Source organism: Carcharodon carcharias, chromosome 7 (assembly GCF_017639515.1).
Source record: "Carcharodon carcharias isolate sCarCar2 chromosome 7, sCarCar2.pri, whole genome shotgun sequence".
Taxonomy (NCBI): Eukaryota; Metazoa; Chordata; class Chondrichthyes; order Lamniformes; family Lamnidae; genus Carcharodon; species Carcharodon carcharias.
In genome coordinates, this window is record NC_054473.1 from 80,779,519 (window position 1) to 80,801,849 (window position 22,331).

General features: G+C 43.4%; 1 protein-coding gene across 1 annotated transcript in view; it reads right to left on the bottom strand.

Annotated features, from left to right (window-relative positions):
* Window positions 1-22,331, bottom strand: part of dock3 (dedicator of cytokinesis 3) — a 1,401,685-nt gene that overhangs the window by 778,905 nt on the left and 600,449 nt on the right. The window contains 1 exon segment of the mRNA XM_041191502.1: window positions 6,434-6,518. Within this exon segment, the coding sequence (XP_041047436.1) occupies window positions 6,434-6,518 (85 nt within the window).

The following is a 22,331-nucleotide window of genomic DNA, read 5'->3' on the forward strand; positions in this document are numbered from 1 at the left end:
CTTGAAGGTACCCATTGAGAATGGTTTGTTTGGATCAGTGCACAGCTCTCTGTACCTACATCAGCCTTTGCTCTAGTGCACTGCCACTGCCAGTGGCGCTTTCAGCCACATGCCCTGCAGAATTGTTGAAAATCTGGGCGTTTCCTTAGTGTATGCAGAAGGCCACACCTTCCACACATCTTGCTATGTTTGGGTGTTATAGCATGTGTGTCAACAATTGGGGTTGTACTTAGGAACTGTAAGCTTTGTTGAACGAGGATTGCTTCGTACTTACGTCCATCCTTGAGTAGTTCTTCGATGCTATACATTTTGGACTTGTCTAGCAGGTCTTTCTGGAACACTTGCATGAGAGTGGATGCGATCACCAACTCAACAATTCTGTCTGCTAGTTCTGCGATCAAAAAAAATCAGAGTACATACTTTTCTCTGCAACTGCGATCAAAACGGTCAATGGAATCTGTAGGCTGGTGATCAAATGACATGAATTCCAGCTGATGAATATGGAAGTTTAACCTGATTCTGAACTGGTGTTCCAAAGTAGTCCATATCTTTTGAGGATCCTTTAGCCTTTCTGCTGTTACTGCAGTGTCCAGCCTGTGTAGACCTTAATTCCCAATTGTTAGGCAAATTTTCATGGCTTCTTTGTCTGGTTCAGGCAAGCCCGAATCAAGAAACCATAGTTCTGTACACTGTTTAAACATTTTGGCCCATAACTTCTAAGCTCCGGGACATCATAACTAGGGAGGATTACCCGAAAGATGCACTGGGGAACTCCCTCCACCTCAGAAGCCTCCAGATAAGGATTGCAAGGCAATTGACCAATGGAATTTCAAACTCCTATTGGGCAATTGCCCTGCAATGGGAACCATCCAAACTTTGACATAAATCGCAAACTTCGGATGGTTCTGACTGTATTACAATAATAGTTACCCAGAAAAAGATCTGGGTAACTATAATACTGACCCTCCCCAATCCCCACGGGAGCACCCCCACCCTTCCAACCCACTATGGAAACCCCCCCGCGATGACCACAGCCCTCAACCTTCCAACCCCAGACTCCAACAGGACACACCGATCCCCATGGGACTCCCCCCGCTCCCCCATGGGACCCCTGACTACCTCCCTGATTCCCAAGGAGACCCCACCCACTCTCCAGACACACCATGGGACCCCCGACGACCACCCCCCCAATCCCCCATGGGGATCCCCTCCACTCCTCTGACACCCCAACAGGATGCCCCGGCTACCCCCCAAACCCAGTTCCCCATGGGACCCCCTGACTAACCTCCCCAACACCCCACTGGATCCCGACTGCCCTCCCCACATCTACCACTGACCGCCCCCCAACCACCTGACTGCCCCCTTTGACCATGCTCCCAACCACCTGACTCCTGAACCCCCACTGACCAGCCAACCCCCACCACCCAACCCCCAACCCCCCACTGACTACTTGACCCCCGCCCACTGACCATCTAACCCTAACCTTCACTGACCAGACCCCCGACCAACCCACCAGCTCCTCTGACCATCCCCTACACTGACCACCTAACCCCCTCACCCGTGGCATTGACCAGCCCCCACTGACCACCCAAAACCCCGGCCATCTGATCCTCGATCCCCCCAACAGCCAAGCCTCCCTGACTCTCTGACCCACACACCCCCAACCACCTGGCCCCACCCTGAACACACAATCCCACCATCCCACTTGCCTTACAAATGTGCCATCTCCCTGGCTTCTCAAAGTGGCTGAACTTTTAAATCTACCTGCTTTGAGGTAGCTAGTACAGTAAAAAAAGGGGGCGAGGCTTCCTTATCTCTGATTCAGCTGCCATCAACAAAAGGCCTCGGTAACACACTGCAGTACACTGTTTCGCCCAGCCTGAATTGGGAGGAAAAAAAGCGGCTTCATTTACAGGTAAGTAGGAGTGGAATGGTAATCTGACTCTGATTGCTACTCCATGGAAATTGGGGCCTTTTTGAATTTGTATAGTAGGTCAGCTGCATCCCAATTCAATCTGGGGAATTTCGTGGACATTTTGAAAATATTCCTTTGACCTTCCTTCTCCTATAGTACCTGGGATGAGTGTCATTGTAGCCGTTTTCGTACGCTTTTTAAAATTCATTCATGGAATGTGGGCTTCGCTGGTTGGGCTGGCATTTATTGCGCATCCCTTGTTGCCCTTAAGAATGTGGTGGTGAACTGCTTTCTTGAACTGTTGCAATCCATGTGGTGTGGGTATACCTACAGAGCTGTTAGGAAGGAAGTTCCATGATTTTAACCCAGCAACAGTGAAGGAACGACAATATATTTCCAAGGCAGAATGGTGAGTTACTTAGAGGGGGACTTCTAGGTGGTGGCATTCCCATCTATCTGCTGCCCTTGTCCTTCAAGATGGTAGTGCCTGTGGGTTTTGCCAATCAAGCAGACTGCTTTGTCCAGGATGGTGTCAAGCTTGTGGGAGCTGCACTCATCCAGGCATCACTCCTGACTTGTGCTTTGTAGATGTTGGACAGGCTTTGGGGTGTCAGGCTCATTGCAGCATTCCTAGCCTCTGAACTACTCTTGCAGACACAGTATCTATATGGCTAGTCCAGTTCAGTTTCTGGTCAATGATAACCCTCAGGATGCTGATAGTGAGGGATCCAGTGATGGTAATGCCATTGAACATCAAGGGGTGATGCTTAGATTCTCTCTTGCTAGAGATGGTCATTGCCTGGCACTTGTGTGGCACAAATATTACTTGCCGCTTGTCAGCCCAAGCCCTGGATATTGTCCGGGTCTTGCTGCATTTGGCCATGGATTGCATCAGTATCCGAGTAGTCGTGAATGTTACTGAACATTGTGCAATTATCATCTGACCTTATGATGGAAGGAAAGTCATTAATGAAGCAGCTGAAGATGGTTGGGCTGAGGACACTACCCTGAGGAACTCCTGTACTGATGTCCTGGAGCTGACATGACTGACCTCCAACAACCTCAACCATCTTCTTTTGTGCTAGATATTACTCCAACCAGTGGAGAGATTTTCCCGATTCCCACTGACTCCAGTTTTGCTAGGGCTCCTTGATACCACACTTGGTCAAATGTTGCCTTGATGTCAAGGACAGTCACTCTCATCTCACCTTGGGAGTTTAGCTCATTAGGTTGTAATGAGGTCAGGAGCTGAGTGGCCCTGGTAGAACCCAAACTGGGCATCAGTAAGCAGGTTATTGCTAAGCAAGTGATGCTTGATAGCACTGCTGATGACCCCCTCCATTACTTTACTGATGATCGAGAGTAGACTGATGGGGCGGCAATTGACCGGGTTGGATTTGTTGTGCTTTTTGTGTACAGGACACACCTGGGCAATTTTCCAAAGAACCGGTAGATGCCAGTGCTGTACTGGAACAGTTTGGCTAGGGGCACAGCAAGTTCTCGAGCACAAGTCTTCAGTACTATTGCTGGAATATTGTCACAGCCCATAGCCTTTGCCAGTGCCTTCAGGCATTTTTTGATATCATGTGGAGTGAATTAAATTGGCTGAAGACTGGCATCTATGATGCTGGGGACCTCGGCAGGAGGCTGAGATGGATCATCCGCTCGGCACTCCTGGCTGAAGATTGTAGCAAATGTTTCAGCCTTATCTTTTGCATTGATGTGCTTGGCTCCTCCATCATTGAGGACGGGGATATTTGTGGAGCATCCTCCTCCAGTGAGTTGTTTAATTGCCCACCATTATTCGTGACTGGATGTGGCAGGATGTTGGTTGTGGCATCGCTTAGCTCTGTCTACCACTTGCTGTTTATGCTGTTTGGCATGCAAGTAGTCCTGTGTTATAGCTTCACCAGGTTGACACCTCATTTTTAGGTATGCCTGATGCTGCTCCTGGCAAGACCTCTTGCACTCTTCATTGAGCCAGGGTTGATCCCCTGGCTTGATGGTAAAGATGGATGGGGATATGCACGGCCACGAGTATAGATTTTGTTTGAGTACAATTCCGCTGCTGCTGATGGCCCATCTTACTGATGGCAGTAAGAATTGATTCCTGAACTATGGAACTTTTCTCTCACTCCGATAAGTAAGTTTTGATAATGGGTGCCCAATCTTGAGTTGCTCGGTCTGCTCGAAATCTATCCCATTTAGCACGATGGTAGTGCCACACAACATGATGGAGGGTATCCTGAATGTGAAGGATGGACTTCATCTCCGTAACGACCGTGCCATGGTCACTCCGACTGATACTGTCATGGACAAATACATCTGTGGCAGGCAGACTGGTGAGATGACGTCAAGTATACTTTCCCCTCTTGTTGGTTCCCCCACCACCTGCCGCAGACCCAGTCTAGCAGCTATGTCCTTTAAGACTCGGCCAGCTGAGTCAGTAGTGGTGCTACTGAGCCACTCTTGGCGATGGACATTGACGTCCCCAACCCTGAGTACATTCTGCGCCCTTTCCATCCTCACTGCTTGCTCCAAATGGTGTTCAACATGGAGGCGCACTGATTCATCAGCTGAGGGAGGGCGGGACGTGGTAATCAGGAGGAGGTTTCCATGCCCATATTTGACCTGATGCCATGAGACTTCATGGGGTATGGAGTCAATGTTGAGGACTCCCAGGGCAACTCTCTCCCTACTGTATATCACTGTGCTGCCACCTCTGCTGGGTCTGTCCTGCTGGTGGAATGATGATGGAATAATGTCTGGGACATTGTTTGTAAGATATGATCCTGTGAGGATTACCAAGTCAGGCTGTTGCTTGACTTGTCTGTGAGACAGCTCTCCCAATTTTAGCACTAAACCCAGATGTTAGTGAGGAGGACTTTGCAGGGTCAGGGTTGAGTTTGCTGTTGTCATTTCCGGTGCCCAGGTCGATGCCGGGTGGTCTGTCCGGTTTCATTCCTTTTTATTGACTGTTTGGTGGTTTGATACAACTGAGTGGCTTGCTCGGCTATTTCAGAGGGCACTTAAAAGTGAATCACATTGCTGTGGGTCTGGAATCGGATGTAGGTCAGACCAGGTAAGGATGGCATGTTTCCTTCCCTAAAGAACATGAATGAACCCGATCGGTTTTTACAACAATCAGCATCAGACTTTTCATTCCAGATTTTTATTGAATTCAAATTCCACCATCTGCCATGGTGGGGTTTGATTCTGGGTCCCTAGAGCATTAACCTGGATCTCTGGATTACTAGCATGACAATACCACTACACCATCTCCTTCCCTTTTCCAAAGCGCCGCCCATCATAATCTCAACCTCTCTGGCCCGAATTTTATGATGGTTTTTAAAATTTTTGTTTGACTTTCCTTTTGATTGCTATCGATCCGGCCCACCCTGGTCACTCACCTTTCTTGACTGTGCTGGTCCTTTCAACGGGCTATGTGCTGTAATCTGTAAGGGATCCACTTATTTACCAGTTCTTTATTTGAGCACTAACTTGGCACTGTGTCTTCAAAACTTTTCTGTGTAGTCACCATGCTGCGATTTCAAGTCTTTGATGCTGCGACTTCTTTGATGTCTGACCAGAATGTCGGGGCTACCTCATGCCTTGTAGCATGATCTGACGCTGTTCACCATGTCATACCTGTACTCACTCTTGCTGCCACACTGTTTGACCACAGCTGAGTACATGTTGTTTTGTTATAATGATATAAAGACACCAATCATTCATAAAGGATTGGGTAAACACATTGCACGTTCATTTATTGAGACTAGGCAGATGAGAATATTTATACAAAGGTAGAAAGCTTGAAGACATTAGCAGCAGAGCTGTTTGTATGTGCTCTGCTCAAAAGTAAAAGTGAAACTAAGGATGGATCGCATGACATGCTTTACTTCTAGTGAAGTCATGCTGCTATCCCTGAAAGGCATATTAAACCATATTAAAGATGATCAGATTACACAGTATATATTTTTAAAAATGGAGCAGACTTACTATAGTAACTTGATTCACTGTGCCTAAAACTGTTACTGTGCAGAAAACCCATGGTTCCTCCTTAAGGGAACATCTACCACAGATCAAATCAAGCTGTGGTTCTTCATACTAATGCCTAAACTCTAAAGCAATTAGCAGTCATAAAGATATGAGTGGTGCAATAGAGCTATTTGTCGAGAATTGCTGTCGGCAGAAAAGAAGGGAAAGAAAATAAACTACAATCTGAATATCCTTAAATTGAAATTACTGGGTAGGCCTCACAGTACCCAGCCATCATAGAACGTTTCACATTTCTCCACTGACTTCAGCTACTACTGAACACAGCTTAATCGCAATACACAGATTATTTTAAAAACCCTTAGACTGCCTTTCACAATGTGTTAATGAAAAGACACACCAGGTGAAATGTCACAAACATTACACTGAACAGACAGAGATGGTAAACTGGAGCTTTTGGCTTTCTGACTGATGCAATTTCCAAGCTGCATACAAGCAAATTGAACAGCAGTAAATACTTACTAGTTTGTAGAGATCTGCGACGCTTAGCTGTTCTGGATCAACCATTTCAAAGTCCTTTCTGGGAACTAAATCCATGCCCATCTGTCTGATGAATCAGAGAAAATTATATTATTGAACTAACAGCAAACAATGTGTATTTAGCTCATGATTCTTTGTGAGCATCAGAGATTCAAGAATGGGTACTAATGTATACTTTCTACATATTTTGCATGTGTATAATGCTGGATGTTATGTAACACAGAAAATAAACAGTGCAATGTGACTGTATTCTACTCTATGTAAACTTGAGGTCATCCTAAACTCTGCTGCCCATGTCTTAACTCACACCTGTTCATCTATCACCTCTGTGCTCATTGACTTACTTTGGCACCCGGTCAAGCAGCCTTGTTTCAACCACCCCCAGCCCCTGCATGGCTGGCCTTGTCCTTCCCTATCTCTGTAATCTCCTCCAGCCCCAAAACTCTGATGTTTATCTAATACTGGTGTCTTCAGCATCCCCAATGTTAATCCCTTCACCACTGGTGGCAGTGGCTTTGGTTGACTAGGATCTAAGTTCTGAAATTTCCTCCCTAAATCTCTCTGCCTCTCTTCCTTGCTTTCCTTCTTTAAGATGCTGCTTAAAAATGACCTCTTTGTCAAACCCTTCGGTCATCTGACCTAATATTTCCTCACGTCAAATTTTGTTTTATAATGCCCCTGCAAAGCACCTTGAGATTTTTTCGTAACGATACAAGTTGTTGTTGTTGTAGTACAGAAAGTTCTGAATGAAAAAAAGAAACATTTCTCTTAATTTTCAGCTAAAGCAGACCGAGCTCCTGTAAAAGTTAGATAATGTTATGGCTGATGGTAAAAGCTGAGCTGCTCAAATCCCAAAGGGAAACTTGAAACAACTGCCACAACTGTTTTGCAATTTATATATATTTCGAGATGCGTGCCTTGAATTTAGTAATAATAAGACCACTGAGTCTTACAGGTTTCTTACAAAACTAAATTAAACCTTTATTAAATAAGAAAAAAAATATTTTAAGCACATATATAGGTTTATAAATTACTACCATGGTAACTCCTAGCTCCCCTTGTTAATGTAACTCCCAGTTACACCTCCGTTAAGGCAACAATAAAACAACATAAATTTAACCAGACCCAGGCAAAGCACACACTGTGGATGGTTGAATTTCAAATGAGTTTTTCTCAGCTTTGATCTCTTGCAGATAGCAGCTTAGATGCTGGAGGTTTTTCACACTTGTGTTAGGTCTTAAAATGCCTGCCCTTACACACAATCTTCACTCCTTTGTACATATTTTCCCCATCGAATGCAAATTCCCATTGTTTCGCAATGTCTTTGGACGTTATCTCTAATAATAAAAATTTATCATAGTACTAATTTTACCAGTAATCTTTGGGAAAAATAAACATACTGTTTCTTAACTTCTTCTGGCTACATGTAACAGTTCACCCCCTCTTTTGAATTTAAGTTACTCTAGTTTATTTAAAAATGCAAGTGTTCCCTTTACACCTCACGTTCTAAAACTTCACCCATGTTTACCTACTTAACGTACCTAGTTTCTCTTCTTACATCAAAGCCTTCAGACTAGCTGTCTTTAATTCAATTAAACCCCACACACACACACACCCCACTATTACTCTACGATAAATTCCAATAACATTATGAAAATGATTATATCTTTCCAACAATAAGACCAGCATTATCAGCTTAACAGAGATTTTTAATTGGATAAAATTGACTTCAGTGCCCTTGGGAAAGATTAGGCACAGCTCTCACTCCAGATTTCTATCAGATGAATCCTCTTTAAAGTGTATGTGTGGACATGAAGTAAGGTGAGGATTTAATTTAGCTTAGCTAATCAATCCACCGGTATCAGATAGATAACAAACTTTTACTCTCTAGGCTCAAGCACGAAAAATGCACTTTTGTGAAGTAATGTGGAGCTGCTGGTGAATTGGGCTCCTTCTGGTGAGGAGGAAGAAATTGGGGGATGACATTCAACAGCATTACCATCACAGAATCCCCCACCACAAATATCCTGGGGACTACCATTGACCAGAAACTTAACCGAGCTAGCCATATAAATAATGGGGCTACAAGAGCAGGGAATTCCCTGACAATCAAAAGCCTGTCCATCATCCACATGACACAAGTCAGGAGTGTGATCGAAATACTCTCCACTTACCTGAACGAGTGAAGCTCCAACAACACTCAAGAAGCTTGACACCGTCCAGGTCAAAGCAGCCCATAGAACCATAGAAAAATTACGGTGCAGAAAGAGGCCCATCATGTCTGTGCAGGCCAAAAAGGGAACAAAGGAACTAGTCGCACAATTAAATCCCACTTTCCAGCACCTGGTCTGTAGCCTTGCAGGTTACAGCACTTCAGATGCAGATCCGGGTGCCTTTTAAATGAGTTTATCATTTCAGCCTCAGCCAGCAAATTAGGCAGTGAATTCCAGATGCTCATCACCCTCTGGGTGAGAATGTTTTTTCTCATGCCCCCTCTAATCTTTCTATCAATCGCTTTAAATCTGTGCCCATTGGTAATTAACCCCTCAGATAGGTGAAACAAGTCTTTCCTGTCTACCCTATCTCGGCCCCTCACAATTTTGTAGGTTATCTCTTAGCTTCCTCTGTTCTGAGGAAAACAACCCTAGCCTATCCAATCCCTCCTCATAGCTGCAGTTTTCAATCCCTGGCAACATTCATGTAAATCTCCCCAGCACTCGCTCCAGAGCAATTATGCCCTTCCTGTGATGACCAGAGCTGTATGCAAAATTCCAGCTCTGGCCTAACTAGTTTTATACAGTTCCATCATTACCTCCCTGCTTTTGTGTTCAATATCTCACCCAATAAAGGAAAGCATTCCATATGCTTTCTTGATCACCTTGTTCATCTGTCCTGCCATCTTCAAGGACCTGTGGACATGCACTCCAAGGTCTCTCGCTTCCTCAACCACTCTCAATATCATCCCATTTATTGAGTATTCCCTTGCTTTGCTTGCCCTCCCCTGATGTATTAACTCACATTTTTCTGCATTGAATTCCATTGGCCACTTCTCCGCCCACTCAACCAAATCACTGATATAATTCTGGAGTCAACAGCTATCCTCTTCACTATCAACGGCACAGCCAAGTTTTGTGTCATCTGCAAATTTCCCAATCATGCCACCCACATTTAAGGGGGCAATCTATTGGTGGAGCCAGATGACATTGTTAGAGTGTTGAGTGAATACTTCACATCCATCTTCACTCAAGAGAATGAAGATGAAGGTATCGAACTCGGGGAGAGAGACTGCGAGACTGCGAGGTTCTTAAGCAAATTGATATAGGGAGTGACAAGGTATTGGAGGTGTTGGCAGGCTTAAAAGTGGACAAATCTCCAAGTCCAAACGATTTGTGTCCCAGACTACTGAGGGATGCAAGGGAAGAGATCGCAGGGGCTCTGACCCAAATTTTTAATTCCTCTCTGGTCACGGGGGGGGGGGGTGCCAGAGGACTGGAGAACAGCTAATGTAGTTCCGCTATTTAATAAGGGTTATAGAGATAAGCCAGGGAACTACAGGCCAGTGAGTCTCATATCAGCGGTAGGGAAGCTATTGGAGAAAATTCTGAAGAAGAAAATCTATCTCCAATTGGAGAGGCAAGGTTTGATCAGGGATAGTCAGCATGGCTTTGTCAGAGGGAGGTCATGCCTAACAAATTTGATTGAATTTTTTGAGGAGGTGACCAGGTGTGTAGATGAGGGTAGTATAGTTGATGTAGTTGATATGGATTTCAGCAAAGCCTTTGACAAGGTCCCACATGGGAAACTTATAAAGAAGGCTAATGCACATGGGATACAGGATAATTTGATAAGATGGATTCAAAATTGGCTTAGTTGTAGGAGACAGAGGGTGATGACAGAAGGATGCTTTAGTGACTGGAAGCCAGTGTCCAGTGGCGTACCACAGGGATCTCTGCTGGGTCCCCTATTATTTGTCATTTATATAAACGACATAGATGACTATGTCGGGGGTAGGATTAGTCAGTTTGCGGATGACACAAGGATTGGCTGGGTGGTTAACAGTGAAGTTGAGTGTCTTGGGCTCCAGGAAGATATAGTCAGGATGGTCAAATGGACAGATAAGTGGCAGATGGAATTTAACTCTGAATCGAGGCATAGATTACAAAAGTAGAGAGGTCATGTTGGAGTTGTATAGAACCTTGGTGAGGCCACAGCTGGAGTACTGTGTGCAGTGCTGGTCGCCACATTATAGGAAGGATGTGATTGCACTCGAGGGGGTGCAGAGGAGATTCACCAGGTTGTTGCCTGGGATGAAACATTTAAGTTATGAAGAGAGGTTGGATAGACTTGGGTTGTTTTTGTTGGAGCAAAGAAGACTGAGGGGCAACCTGATCGAGGTGTACAAGATTGTGAGGGGCATGGACAGGGTGGATAGGGAGCAGCTGTTTCCCTTAGTTGAAGGGTCAGTCACAAGGGGGCATAAGTTCAAGGTGAGGGGCAGGAGGTTTAGAGGGGATATGAAGAAAAACTTTTTTACCCAGAGGGTTGTGACAGTCTGGGATGCACTGCTTGGGAGGGTGGTGGAGGCAGGTTGCCTCACATCCTTTAAAAAGTACCTGGATGAGCACTTGGCACGTCATAACATTCAAGGCTATGGGCCAAGTGCTGGTAAATGGGATTAGGTAGGTAGGTCAGGTGTTTCTCACGTGTCGGAGCAGACTTGAATGGCCGAAGGGCCTCTTCTGCACTGTGTGATTCTGTGATTCTGAATACAGGCCCAACTGACTCAACCTCTCCTCATAAGAAAATCCCTCCATCCCCAGGATCAACCTAGTGAACCTTCTCTGGGTTGTCTCCAACGCCAGTATATCTTTCCTTAGATAAAGGGACCAAAACTGTTCACAATATTCTAAGTGTGTTCTAACTAGTGCTTTGTATAGTTTTAGCAAGACTTCCCTATTTTTAAACTCCATTCCTTTCGAAATAAAGGCCAACATTCCATTAGCCTTACCTATTACCTGCTGAACCTGTATGCTAGCTTTTTGGGATTCATGCATGAAGACCCACAAATCCCTCTGTGCTGTAGCTTTCTTCAGTCTTTCCCCATTTAAATAATATTCAGCTCCTCTATTCTTCTTACCAAAGTGCATAACCTCACAATTTCCCACATTATATTCCATCTGCCACATTTTGGCCCACTCATTTAACCTGTCTATATCCCTCCGTAGAACCTTTAACTACAATGTCTGTATCATCCCTCTCTTTAATGAAGATAAAGACAAAGTACTCATTGAGAACTCTGCCCACATCTTCTGCAACAACCCACATGTTACTATGTATATCTCAGATAGGGCTTACCTTTTCCTTAGTCATTCCCTTGCTCTTAATGAACCGGCAAAACATCTTGGGATTTTCTTTGATTGTATCTGTCAATATTTTTTCATATCCTCTCATTACTTTCCTAATTTCCATTTTTATTTCACCCCTGTACATTCCATACTCCTCTGGGCTTTCTACAGTATTGAGCCTTTTGTGACTGAAATAAGCTTTTTTTTCTGCTTTATATTGGCCTGTATGCTTCTGGATAACCAGGGGGCTCTAGATTTGGCTGTACCACCCTTTTTCTTTGCGAGGACATGGCTACACTGTGCCTGTAGAATCTCGCCTTTGAATGCCTCCCACTGATTTAACATAGTTTTTCCTTCTAATAGCTGTATCCAATCAACTCTTGCCAGCTCACTTCTCAGCTTTGTAAAATATGTCTTCCCCAAATTACAACTTTTATTCCTGTTCTATCTTTGCCCTTTTCCATAATGATGCTAAATCTAACTACATTATGGTCACTATCTCCAAAATGTTCTCCCACTGCTACTTCATCCACTTGCCCAGCTTCATTTTCTAAGACTAAATATAGAATTGCTCCCCCTCTCATTGGGCTTGTTCCGTGTTGGCTAAAAAAGTTCTCTTGAATGCAGTTCAAGAATTTTGCGCTCTCTCTGCCCTTCACACTGTTCATAGCCCAACTGATTACTGCCCTATTAATTTTGCACTCAGAAATCTGTCTACATATTTGCTCTTCTAACTTCCTTCCACTATTTGGGTGTCTATAGTACATTCCTGGCTGTTTAGCTGCTCCTTTTTTATTTCTGAGCTCAACCCATATGGCCTCATTTAATGCTTCATTTAGTATATCATTTCTCCTACAGCTGTAATTGATTCTTTAACCAATAATGCTACACTCCCCACCTGATTTTATCCCCCTCCCTATCCTGCCTGAAAACTCTATATCCAGGGATGTTGAGCTGCCATTTTTACTCCTCCATAAGCCAAGTTTCCGTTATGACGATGATATCATGCTGCCATGTGTCTTATCTGTGCTCTCAGCTCATTGACTTTATTTACTATGCTTCTTGCATTTATATATCTTTTAACACTGCTAAATTCCTGTGTTGTACACGTTTTGACCTCTGCTGCTTCTGTCTTTCAGAGTCACTCATGAATTCTCCACCTCCCCTTCCCTGAATTTGCCCTCAGGTTCTCAAACCCCCTGCCAATCGAGTTTAACCTCCCCACCAACAGCACTAGCAAATCTCCCTGTGAGGATATTCGTCCCAGTCCTGTTGAGGTGTAGACCACCCGGCTTGTAAAGGTCCCACCTTCCCCAGAACCGGTCCCAAGGCCTCAGAAATCTGATACCCTCCTACACCAGCTTTGCAGTCATGTGCTTATTCGCTCAATTCTCCTATTTCTATACTCACTTGCACGTTGGACTGGGAATAAACCTGAGATTACTGCTTTAGTGATCCTGCTTTTCAATTTCCTTCCTAGCTCCCTAAAGTCTGCTTTCAGGACTTCATCCCCTTCCTGGCTAAGTCATTGGTACCAATGTAGATCACGACCTCTGGCTGATCACTCTCCCCCAGAAGAATGTCCTGCAGCCGCTCCATTACATCCTTGACCCTGGCACCAAGGAGGCAACATACCATCCTGGAGTCACATCTATGGCCACAGAAACGCCCGTCTGTTTCCCCTAACTAATGAATCCCCTATGTTACTACTGCTCTTCCCTTCCTCTTTCTCCCCTCCTGTACAGCAGAGCTGTCTGTGGCACTGCAAAATTGGCTCTGACCACACTTCTCTGAGGAATCAACACCCTCACCTGTATCCAAAATGGAAAAATGACTGGTGAGCGGGACCCCAGGGGACTCTTGCACTAATTTTCTTGGACTGCCTGGCAATCACCCATTCCCTTTCTGTGGCATGACCACCTCTCTGAACCCACTTGATCTGCACCCTATCCATCACCTTAAACATTCACTCCTTCCACCACTGACACACAGTGGTATCAGTTTGTACTATATACAAGATGTAATGCAGCAACTTGCCAAAGCTTCTTCGACAGCAACTTCAAACCCATGACCCCCAATGGCAACAGACTTATGGGAATGCCAAGTTCTCCTTTAAGCCTATACCGCCATCCTTCACTGACTCTGGGTCAAAATCCTGGAACTCCCTTCCTAACACCAGATAGACTGTGTTGATTCAAAGTGGTCTCAAGGGCAATTAGGAATGAACAATAAATGCTGGCCTAGCCAGCGATGACCACACCCATGAAATAATTTTTAAAAATCCCTCCCGAAATGTCTATCTCTCAACCTTATTTTCAACCATTAAGACACTCCTTAAAAACTCTTTGATCAAACGTTTGACCTAGCATATTCTTATGTGGTTTGGTGTCATATTTTGTTTTATAATGTTTTTGTGAAACGCTTTGGTACATTTTATTATGTTAAATACTACAACAACAACTTACATTTATAGAACACCTTACAACTCCTACGTGAGGGTTTTTATACAGCCCCCCCCGGCAGTCTTAATAGTTTTTAAACTGCTTAATGTTACCCATGTTGTCTCCACTACCTGCTTGCCTCTTGCTTCATCCTCTTATATCATTGAATTATTTCATTCCTAATCATTAAGGTTACTCCTTCCCCTCTACCATTTTTCTACCTTTCCTGCAGGCTTTATAGGAATATATAAACATTGGAAATAGGGGTAGGAGCTGGTTATTTGACCCCTCAAGCAATTTGATATGTTTAATTCTGAGTCTTGACTCTCTGGCAGCCATGTTGCCGCAGTGGTCACTATGTCATACCCTCCAAGTTGAATTTGTGCCTCCAATTCATTCAATTTGTTCCTTACACTCTGTGTACTTGTATAAAGAACACTTACTTAAGCCACACACCCTAACCCTTCTGCTCTTTTTTTACTTAACCTTTTCCTATTTCTCTCTCCTGGTTTAATTACTTTACATCTTTTAGTTTGCTCCTTACCTGCAGTGCCTAAATCACAAATTATGACTGTCACTCCACTATCTTCCCTTTTGTTTATTTTCACTCAATTATCTACACAACCTATTCCAACTAAGTCCACTCCTATTACAACTTTAAAGTATTTGTGACCAAACTATTTATCCTTTGCAGGGCATTGCTTCCAATTTGGTTCAGGTGGAGACCATGTCAATAGTACAGTTCCTTCCTATTCCTATTGGTGCCAGTGTCCCATGAAATTGATTCGCTCTTTCTGACACCACACTTTCAGCCAGGGAAAGGAAGGAACAAAGGTAGTGAACGGTAGAGTGTGTGGGAGAAAGGGGAAAGGGGGGAGTGCAAGTGGGAAAGGGAAGGAGTGAGTGAGAGGGGGGCAAATAGCAGAGGCAGGATGTGAATGGGATAGAGAGGAATCAAGTGGGAGAAGAAGGGAGGAAGTGAGTGAGACAGGAAAAGAGTAAGTGAGTGGGAGAGGGAGGAAGTAAGTGAAAGAGGGAGGGAGAAAGCTAGTTGGAGAAGGAATGAGGGAGGAATGAGGGAGGAAGCAAGTGGGAGAGGGAGGGAGAAAGCGAGTGGGAGGGGGAAAGTAAGTGGGAGAGAGAGGGATGAAGCAAGTAGGAGAGGGAGGGATGAAGCAAGTGAGGGAGGGAGGAACCAAATGGGAAAGGGAGGGAGGGAGGAAGCAAATGGGAAAGGGACAGAGGGAGGAACCAAGTGGAAGAAGGAAGATGTGGGGTGGGGGGGAAGATGAGGGAGAAAATGTGAGTGGGAAATCATAGAGAAACATGGCCCAGGAGACAATTTGGTCCATAATATCTTCATCGGCACTTTGAAAAAACTTTTCAATTAGTCCTCTTCCCCTTTTCTTTGCCTATCTACCTGTAATTGTTTTTTTTTCTCTTTCAAACATTTATCCAATTTCCTTTATAAAGTTATTATTAAATCTACTTCTACCACCCTTTGAAGCAGTACATTCCAGATCACTGAGCTCTTTTGCTAAGCACCTTGAATCTGTATTCTTTGGTTACTGACTTTTCTGTCAGTGGAAACAGCTTCTCCTTACTCTACCAGAATCATTTATAATTTTGAACACCACAATCAAATCTTCTCTCTACCTTCCATGCTCTAAGCAGAACAACTCAACTTTTACAATCTCTCCCCATAAATGGAGTCCCTGGTCCCTGGTACCATTCTAGTAAATCTCTTCTACACCCTTGACATCATTCTTAAAGTGTGTTTCACGGAATTGACCACATTGCTCCAGGTGAAGGCTAACTAGAGATTGGAAAGGTTTAGCATGACTCCCCTGTTTATGTATTCAGCATCCATATTAGTAGAATTGGCCTATATTCTAGTAGAATGGAATGATAATGTCATAGTTTAGAAGAATGAGAGGTGATCTCATTGAAACATATAACATTCTTAGAGAGTTTGACAAATTGATGTGGAGAAGCCATTTCCCCTGGCTAAGAGTCTAAGACTAAGGGGCATAGTCTCAGGATAAGGGAATGTCCATTTTGATCTGAGATTGATAGAATTTTTTTCCCTCAGAAGATTGTGAATGTTTGGAAATCTCCAGAGGACCGTAGATAATCAGTCAATGAGTATGTTCAAGACTGAAAGTACTAAATGCTTGGGTACTAAGAGAATTATGGGATATGGGGATAGGATGGGAAAGTGGAGTTACATAGAAACCAGGAGCAGGAGTAGGCCATTCAGCCCTTCGAGCTTGCTCCGCCATTCATTATGATCATGGCTGATCATCCAATTCAATAGCCTGCTCCCTCTTTCTCCCCATATCGTTTGATCCCTTTCGCCCCAAGAGCTATATCTAACTCCTTCTTGAAAGCATACAATGTTTTGATCTCAACTACTTTCTGTGGTAATGAATTCCACAGGCTCACCACTCTCTGGGTGAAGAAATGTCTCCTCATCTCAGTCCTAAATGGTCTACCCTGTATCCTCAGACTGTGACCCCGGTTCTAGATTCCCTCACCATCAGGAATATCCTTCCTGCATATACCCTATCTAGTTCTGTTAGAATTTTATAGGCTTCTATGAGATCCCCCCTCATTCTTCTGAGTTCCAAAGAATATAATCCTAATAATCTCAATCTCTCCTCATCTGTCAGTCCCACCATCCCAGGAATCACTAGTGTAAACCTTCGCTGCACTCCCTCCATAGCAAGTACACCCTTCCTCAGATAAGGAGACCAAAACTGCACACAATATTCCAGGTGTGGTCTCACCAAAGCCCTGTACAATTGCAGCAAGACATCCCTGTTCCTGTACTCGAATCCTCTGGCTATGAAGGCCAACATACCATTTACCTTCTTTACTGCCTGCTGCACCTGCATGCTTACCTTCAGTGACTGGTGTACAAGGACACCCAGGTCCCATTGCATATTCCCCTCTCTCAATTTATAGCCATTCAGATAATAATCTGCCTTCCTGTTTTTGCTACCAATATGGATAACCTCACATTTATCCACATTATACTGCATCTGCCATGCATTTGCCCACTCACTCAGCTTGTCCAAATCACACTGATTCATCTCTGCATCCTCCTCACAGCTCACCCTCCCACCCAGCTTGATGTAGAAGTTCAGACGTTATTTTATTGAGCAGTGGAGCAGGTTTAATGGGCCATATGTCTGACTGCTGCTCCTATTTCTTATTCCCCTATTCACAAAGCCAGCAATCCCATATGCTTTCTTAAATATCTAATAACTTGTCCTGCCACCTTCAAATATTTGTGAATATGTACCCCAAGTCACTCTGACTTGCACTTCCCTCAATAGATTATACTGTCTCTCCATGTTATTTCTTTGAGTGCACAATACATGATCAGGCAAACTAATTAATTTTTCCTGTAAACTTAGTGTGCCAACTAATATATAGTTATTCTATATGTATACTGACTGATCATGGATAATCTAATGTCTGGAACATTCTTATGTTTAGCTGATATTCTGGCATTTCTTTTCAACAGCAATCAAGAAGTTCCTGTGAGAATTCAGATAATTATAATTGCTTGTTAAATTGCAGTTTGTATATTTCCGGCTCCAGGTCCTTTTAAAAAAAAAATAATTTGCATTGATAACATTGGGAGTCTGATGATAAGACATTAGAGATCATACACACAAGTGATATATACAGATCAACCTTTGTGTCTTATTATGACTCAGTTAGGGGCCATTAACATTGCAGTTTTAACTGTCTTATAATTTGAAGATTGCTCTGCTGAAAGATTTGAATAAACGTCCATTGCCTTGCCAATGAATAGGCTTTGCAAAATAAGAGTTTATATGTCTTTTGGCCACCCTAGTTTTATAGTAACATTTTCAAATGAGACAAATATCTCTAAACTCCATCCTCAGTGAATTTAGGCAATAGGCAAAGTTTCTCAGCTAAATCAAAGCTCTGAGTGGAATTTGACTCATCATCTGAACTACTATCTATTCCACCCTGTAACCTAAGCTTTTCCTTAGCCAGTTCATACTGTCTGATTTCTTTCTCTCTTTAAAGAACTCTTTCCTTATCTCTTTCTTCTCTTGCTAACTTCTTTCTCTGGAGTTCAAGTTCAAGCTTTTGCATTTCCATTTCTTTTTCAAGTTCAAGTTTTTGCTTTTCTCTTTCCCTTTCCAATTTGAGTAGCTTCATTTCTTTTTCTATTTCAAGCTGCTTCATCTGCAACTGAATTGCTATCTAGATTAAGTTTCACCTCTGCTAATTTCAAATGGTGCTATTACCTCAATTAGAGATTTTTAGCTTTTGCTTTTCACCTCTGCTTTTAACTTCAACTTCAACTTTTCTGTTAATGCGACTAATTGTTGCAAATCACTCAGGGATAAATCTTTCCTCTCTCGTAAAGTTTAGCAATTGACAACATCATACCTGCTTCTCAATAAAAATTTACTGTGAAATCTTGTTAGCTTAAACCTTAGCCAATTTCATATTAAACAGTGGATTCAAAATCCTGCCAAGAGCCCCCAATTTTGTTATGATCTGGTCAGGGACATTTGACGTTTAAACAGAAATCTAAACACCTAGTTTTAACCGATAGAACTATTCCACAAGGTTGCACATTTTTAAACAAACAAACTTTATTGTAAATAAAAGAATTAAATAAAATAACCACTATTAACTTAACAATATTGTTTTCTCATTAGGTAGTTAATGCACTCAGGTTTACTTTTTATCTCCCCCAAGAATTCTCTGATAAGACACATCAATTTTAAAGTTAACTGCTTCTGTAGGGACTACCCATAAATATGCCACAGTCCACTGGAGCATTCTCCTCAGCTACTCAATGATAAGGCACAAAAAACTGCTATTGCCGCCGGCGGGTAAAACAATTATTTTCCTGCCCACTACCACACTTTGTGCAAATCTGGGATGATTTCGCCCTTAACTCAGGAAACTTGGTGTGTGAGGGAATTCAGCACAGTGAGGGAGGAGATGCTGTTCTGGTATTTTACAAAACAAGATGCGGTCACAGAGAGAGAGAGAGCAGGAGGCAGCGAGATTAGAGTGCTGAAGTCTAGAGGCATTGATTAGGTGAACAGGTAAGTGCATTTTAGTTTTTTTCCCTGGAAACTAGGACATTAGTTTAAAGTAGGACTAGGAAAATATTAATACTGCTTGAACTTTATGGGTTAACTAGTTAAATTACTTAATATGACTACAAATAATCAGTGAAAAAAGACTTTAGCTATTAAATAAATAAAATGAGGCTAGTCTAAAATATGGCAGATCAGGCTGTGTGTCTGGACAGCATAATGTGGAAGTTCATGGACAGCAAGACTATCCTAAGCATTAACATCTGCAGTAGATGTCTCCATCATAAATCTCTCCAGTTGAGCTGAAGTGCAAATTGGAGAGGCACAGACAAAAATGGGAGGCAGAGTAATTTCCAGACAGTTTAATCCAGAATACAATCACATCCCACAGGAAAACACAGGTTCAGGGAAGGGAGGGAGTAACTGAAAAGAGAGTTGGTATTAAGAATTTAGTTAGGTTGAGAAGGAGGTCCTGCAGAAACTGGTACTGATCAAATGTATTGTTACCTGGGAAGACAAGGAGAAGACTGCAGGGAGGACAATTACAATGTAGACCAAGGCACCAGCGCTCAGAAGGTTGCCCAAGGCTGGAAAAAGCAGAATAGAAATTTAGTAATGACATGAGATGATTATTAGGGGGATAGATAATGTGCTCTGCAAGCCAAGAACGAGAATCCTGAATGGCATGTTCCACGTAAGGGATATCTCATGGTGGCTGGAAAGGAATTTGGAAAGGGAGGGGGTAAATCCAGTTGTCATGGGCCATGTTGGAATAAGAGAACATAGGGAGGAACAGGGAAGAGGTCCTTCTGAAAGAATTTTTGGAGTTAGGCTCTAAATAAAAGGAAGGACTTCAAGGGTAATAGCCTCTGGATTATTGTCTAGACTGCATGTAAATTGGTAAAGGAGCAGACAGAGCAGGAGAGTTAACACATGGTGAAAGGGCTGGTGTGGGAAAGAGGAGATTCCTTTTCATGGGACACTTGCACCAGTTCTGGGACATGAAGGAACTGTACTGATGGGCCGGGCTCCACCTGAACTGGGGTGGGTCTCATTTTCTATTGGAAATAGGGAGGTGGCAAAGGATTTAAACCAGTAAGATGCTGGGAGGGATCTACAAGAAATATAAGCAGCCTAAATGTAAACAAAATAGGGATGGAGAGCTTAGGAAAGAAGAAAAGGAGAACACTGATAAATAGATCAAGGGTCTAAAAAGATATCTTAACATAAAATCAGTGGAAATCCTACTGAAATATAGTTAGAATGTCTATGCAGCAAAGTACACAGTATTCACAGTAAAACAGGGGAGATGGAGGCAATCATGTATTGAGAGGAGCCAGACATAGTAGGGATTGCAGAGACACGACTACAGAAAAATCAGGACAAGGAATTAGACATTTAAGGGCACAACATACTCAGAAAATATAACTAAGTAATTATTTAAAACACATCAAGTTGGCAGGACAGGTGATGTGTCAAGCTGCAGCATGTGATCCATGGCAAACACGTCTGCAGTAAGTGTTTGCGGCTTGAGGAACTTCAGTTCAGAATCATTGAGCTGGAGGCTGAGCTGCAGACACTGCGACACATCAGGAAGGGGAAAGTTACATGGATGTTTTATACGAGGTGGCAGTCACATCACTTAGGGTACGGTTTTCTGATTTGGTCAGTTCCTAGGGACAGGAAGGTGTTACTGCGAGTGAGGCATGTAAGGGGACCGAGAGGGCAGGAGTGCAGGAGTGTGAGCCTCTGCAATTGTCTAATGGGTTTGAGGTTCTCTCAGCTTGTTAGGATGAGAGCAGGGGCTGCAGGGTGGATGAGCAAACTGACCGTGGCATTGTGGTACAGGAAGCCATCCAAGTGGGGGGAGCAAAAAGGAATGTAGTGGTAGTAAGGGGCAGTATAGTAAGGGGGATTGACATTGTTCTCCGTAGCAAAGAGCAAGAGTCCAGGCAGCTTTGTTTTCTACCCAGTGCCAGGTTTGGGATATCTACTTAGGGCTGGAACCGAACTTGCATTGGGAGGGGGGGGATCCAGTGGTCGTGATCCATGTAGGTACTAACGATACAGGCAGGAAGGGGAAGGAGGCTCTGCATAGTCAGCATTATGAGCTAGGTACCAATTTAAGCAGAACCTCAAAGGTAATAATTTCTGGATTATTACCTGAGCCACATGCAAATTGGCATAGGATAAATAAGGTTAGAAAAATGAATGTGTGGCTCAAAGATTGGTGTGGGAGAAGTGCGTTCTGGTTTGTGGGGCACTGGCACCAGTATTGGGGAAAGTGGGATTTGTACTGTTGGGATGGTCTATACCTGAACTGTGCTGGGGCTGATGTCCTCCCGAGCTGCCTAACTAGGGAAGTAGAGAGGGCTTTAAACTGGATAGTGGGGGGCAAGGGATCAAATTTGAGAAGATGTGGTAAACCAAAGAGTAGAGACAGGTATTAATATGGGAAATGATAAACAGACTGTGACAATAAGGGACAGAGAGTACAAATCTAAGAGTAAATCAGCAGATAAGGCTAAACGCTACAAAAATAATAAAAGAACAAAACTAATGGCTTTATATGTAAACACATGTAGCATTCGAAACAAAACAGATGAACTGATAGTGCAAATGGAAATGAATAAGTACAATTTGAATCTTCTGGCTGGCGTGCGGGTGGTGGAGTCCGCATGCCAGCGCTTAAAATGTCACGTGAGCGTCCTGATGTCAGCGTGCGGCATCACGATATTTCGGTCGGCGGGTGCGCTATGCAGCAGGACGCGCGCCCGCTATTAATTAAAGGCCTAGTTAAGGCAATTAACTCTCCAATTGACCAGGATTTTGAGGGGCCCATGCGAACTTCGGCCCAGTGCACGGGCCCAATGGGCAGGCGGGTAAGTGATTTTTTTACAAACCTCATCCAGTGGCAGGATGAGCTTTGATATGAGATTTAAAAATGCTTAATAAAGATTTTGTGTACTTCATTAACATGTCCCATCTCGTG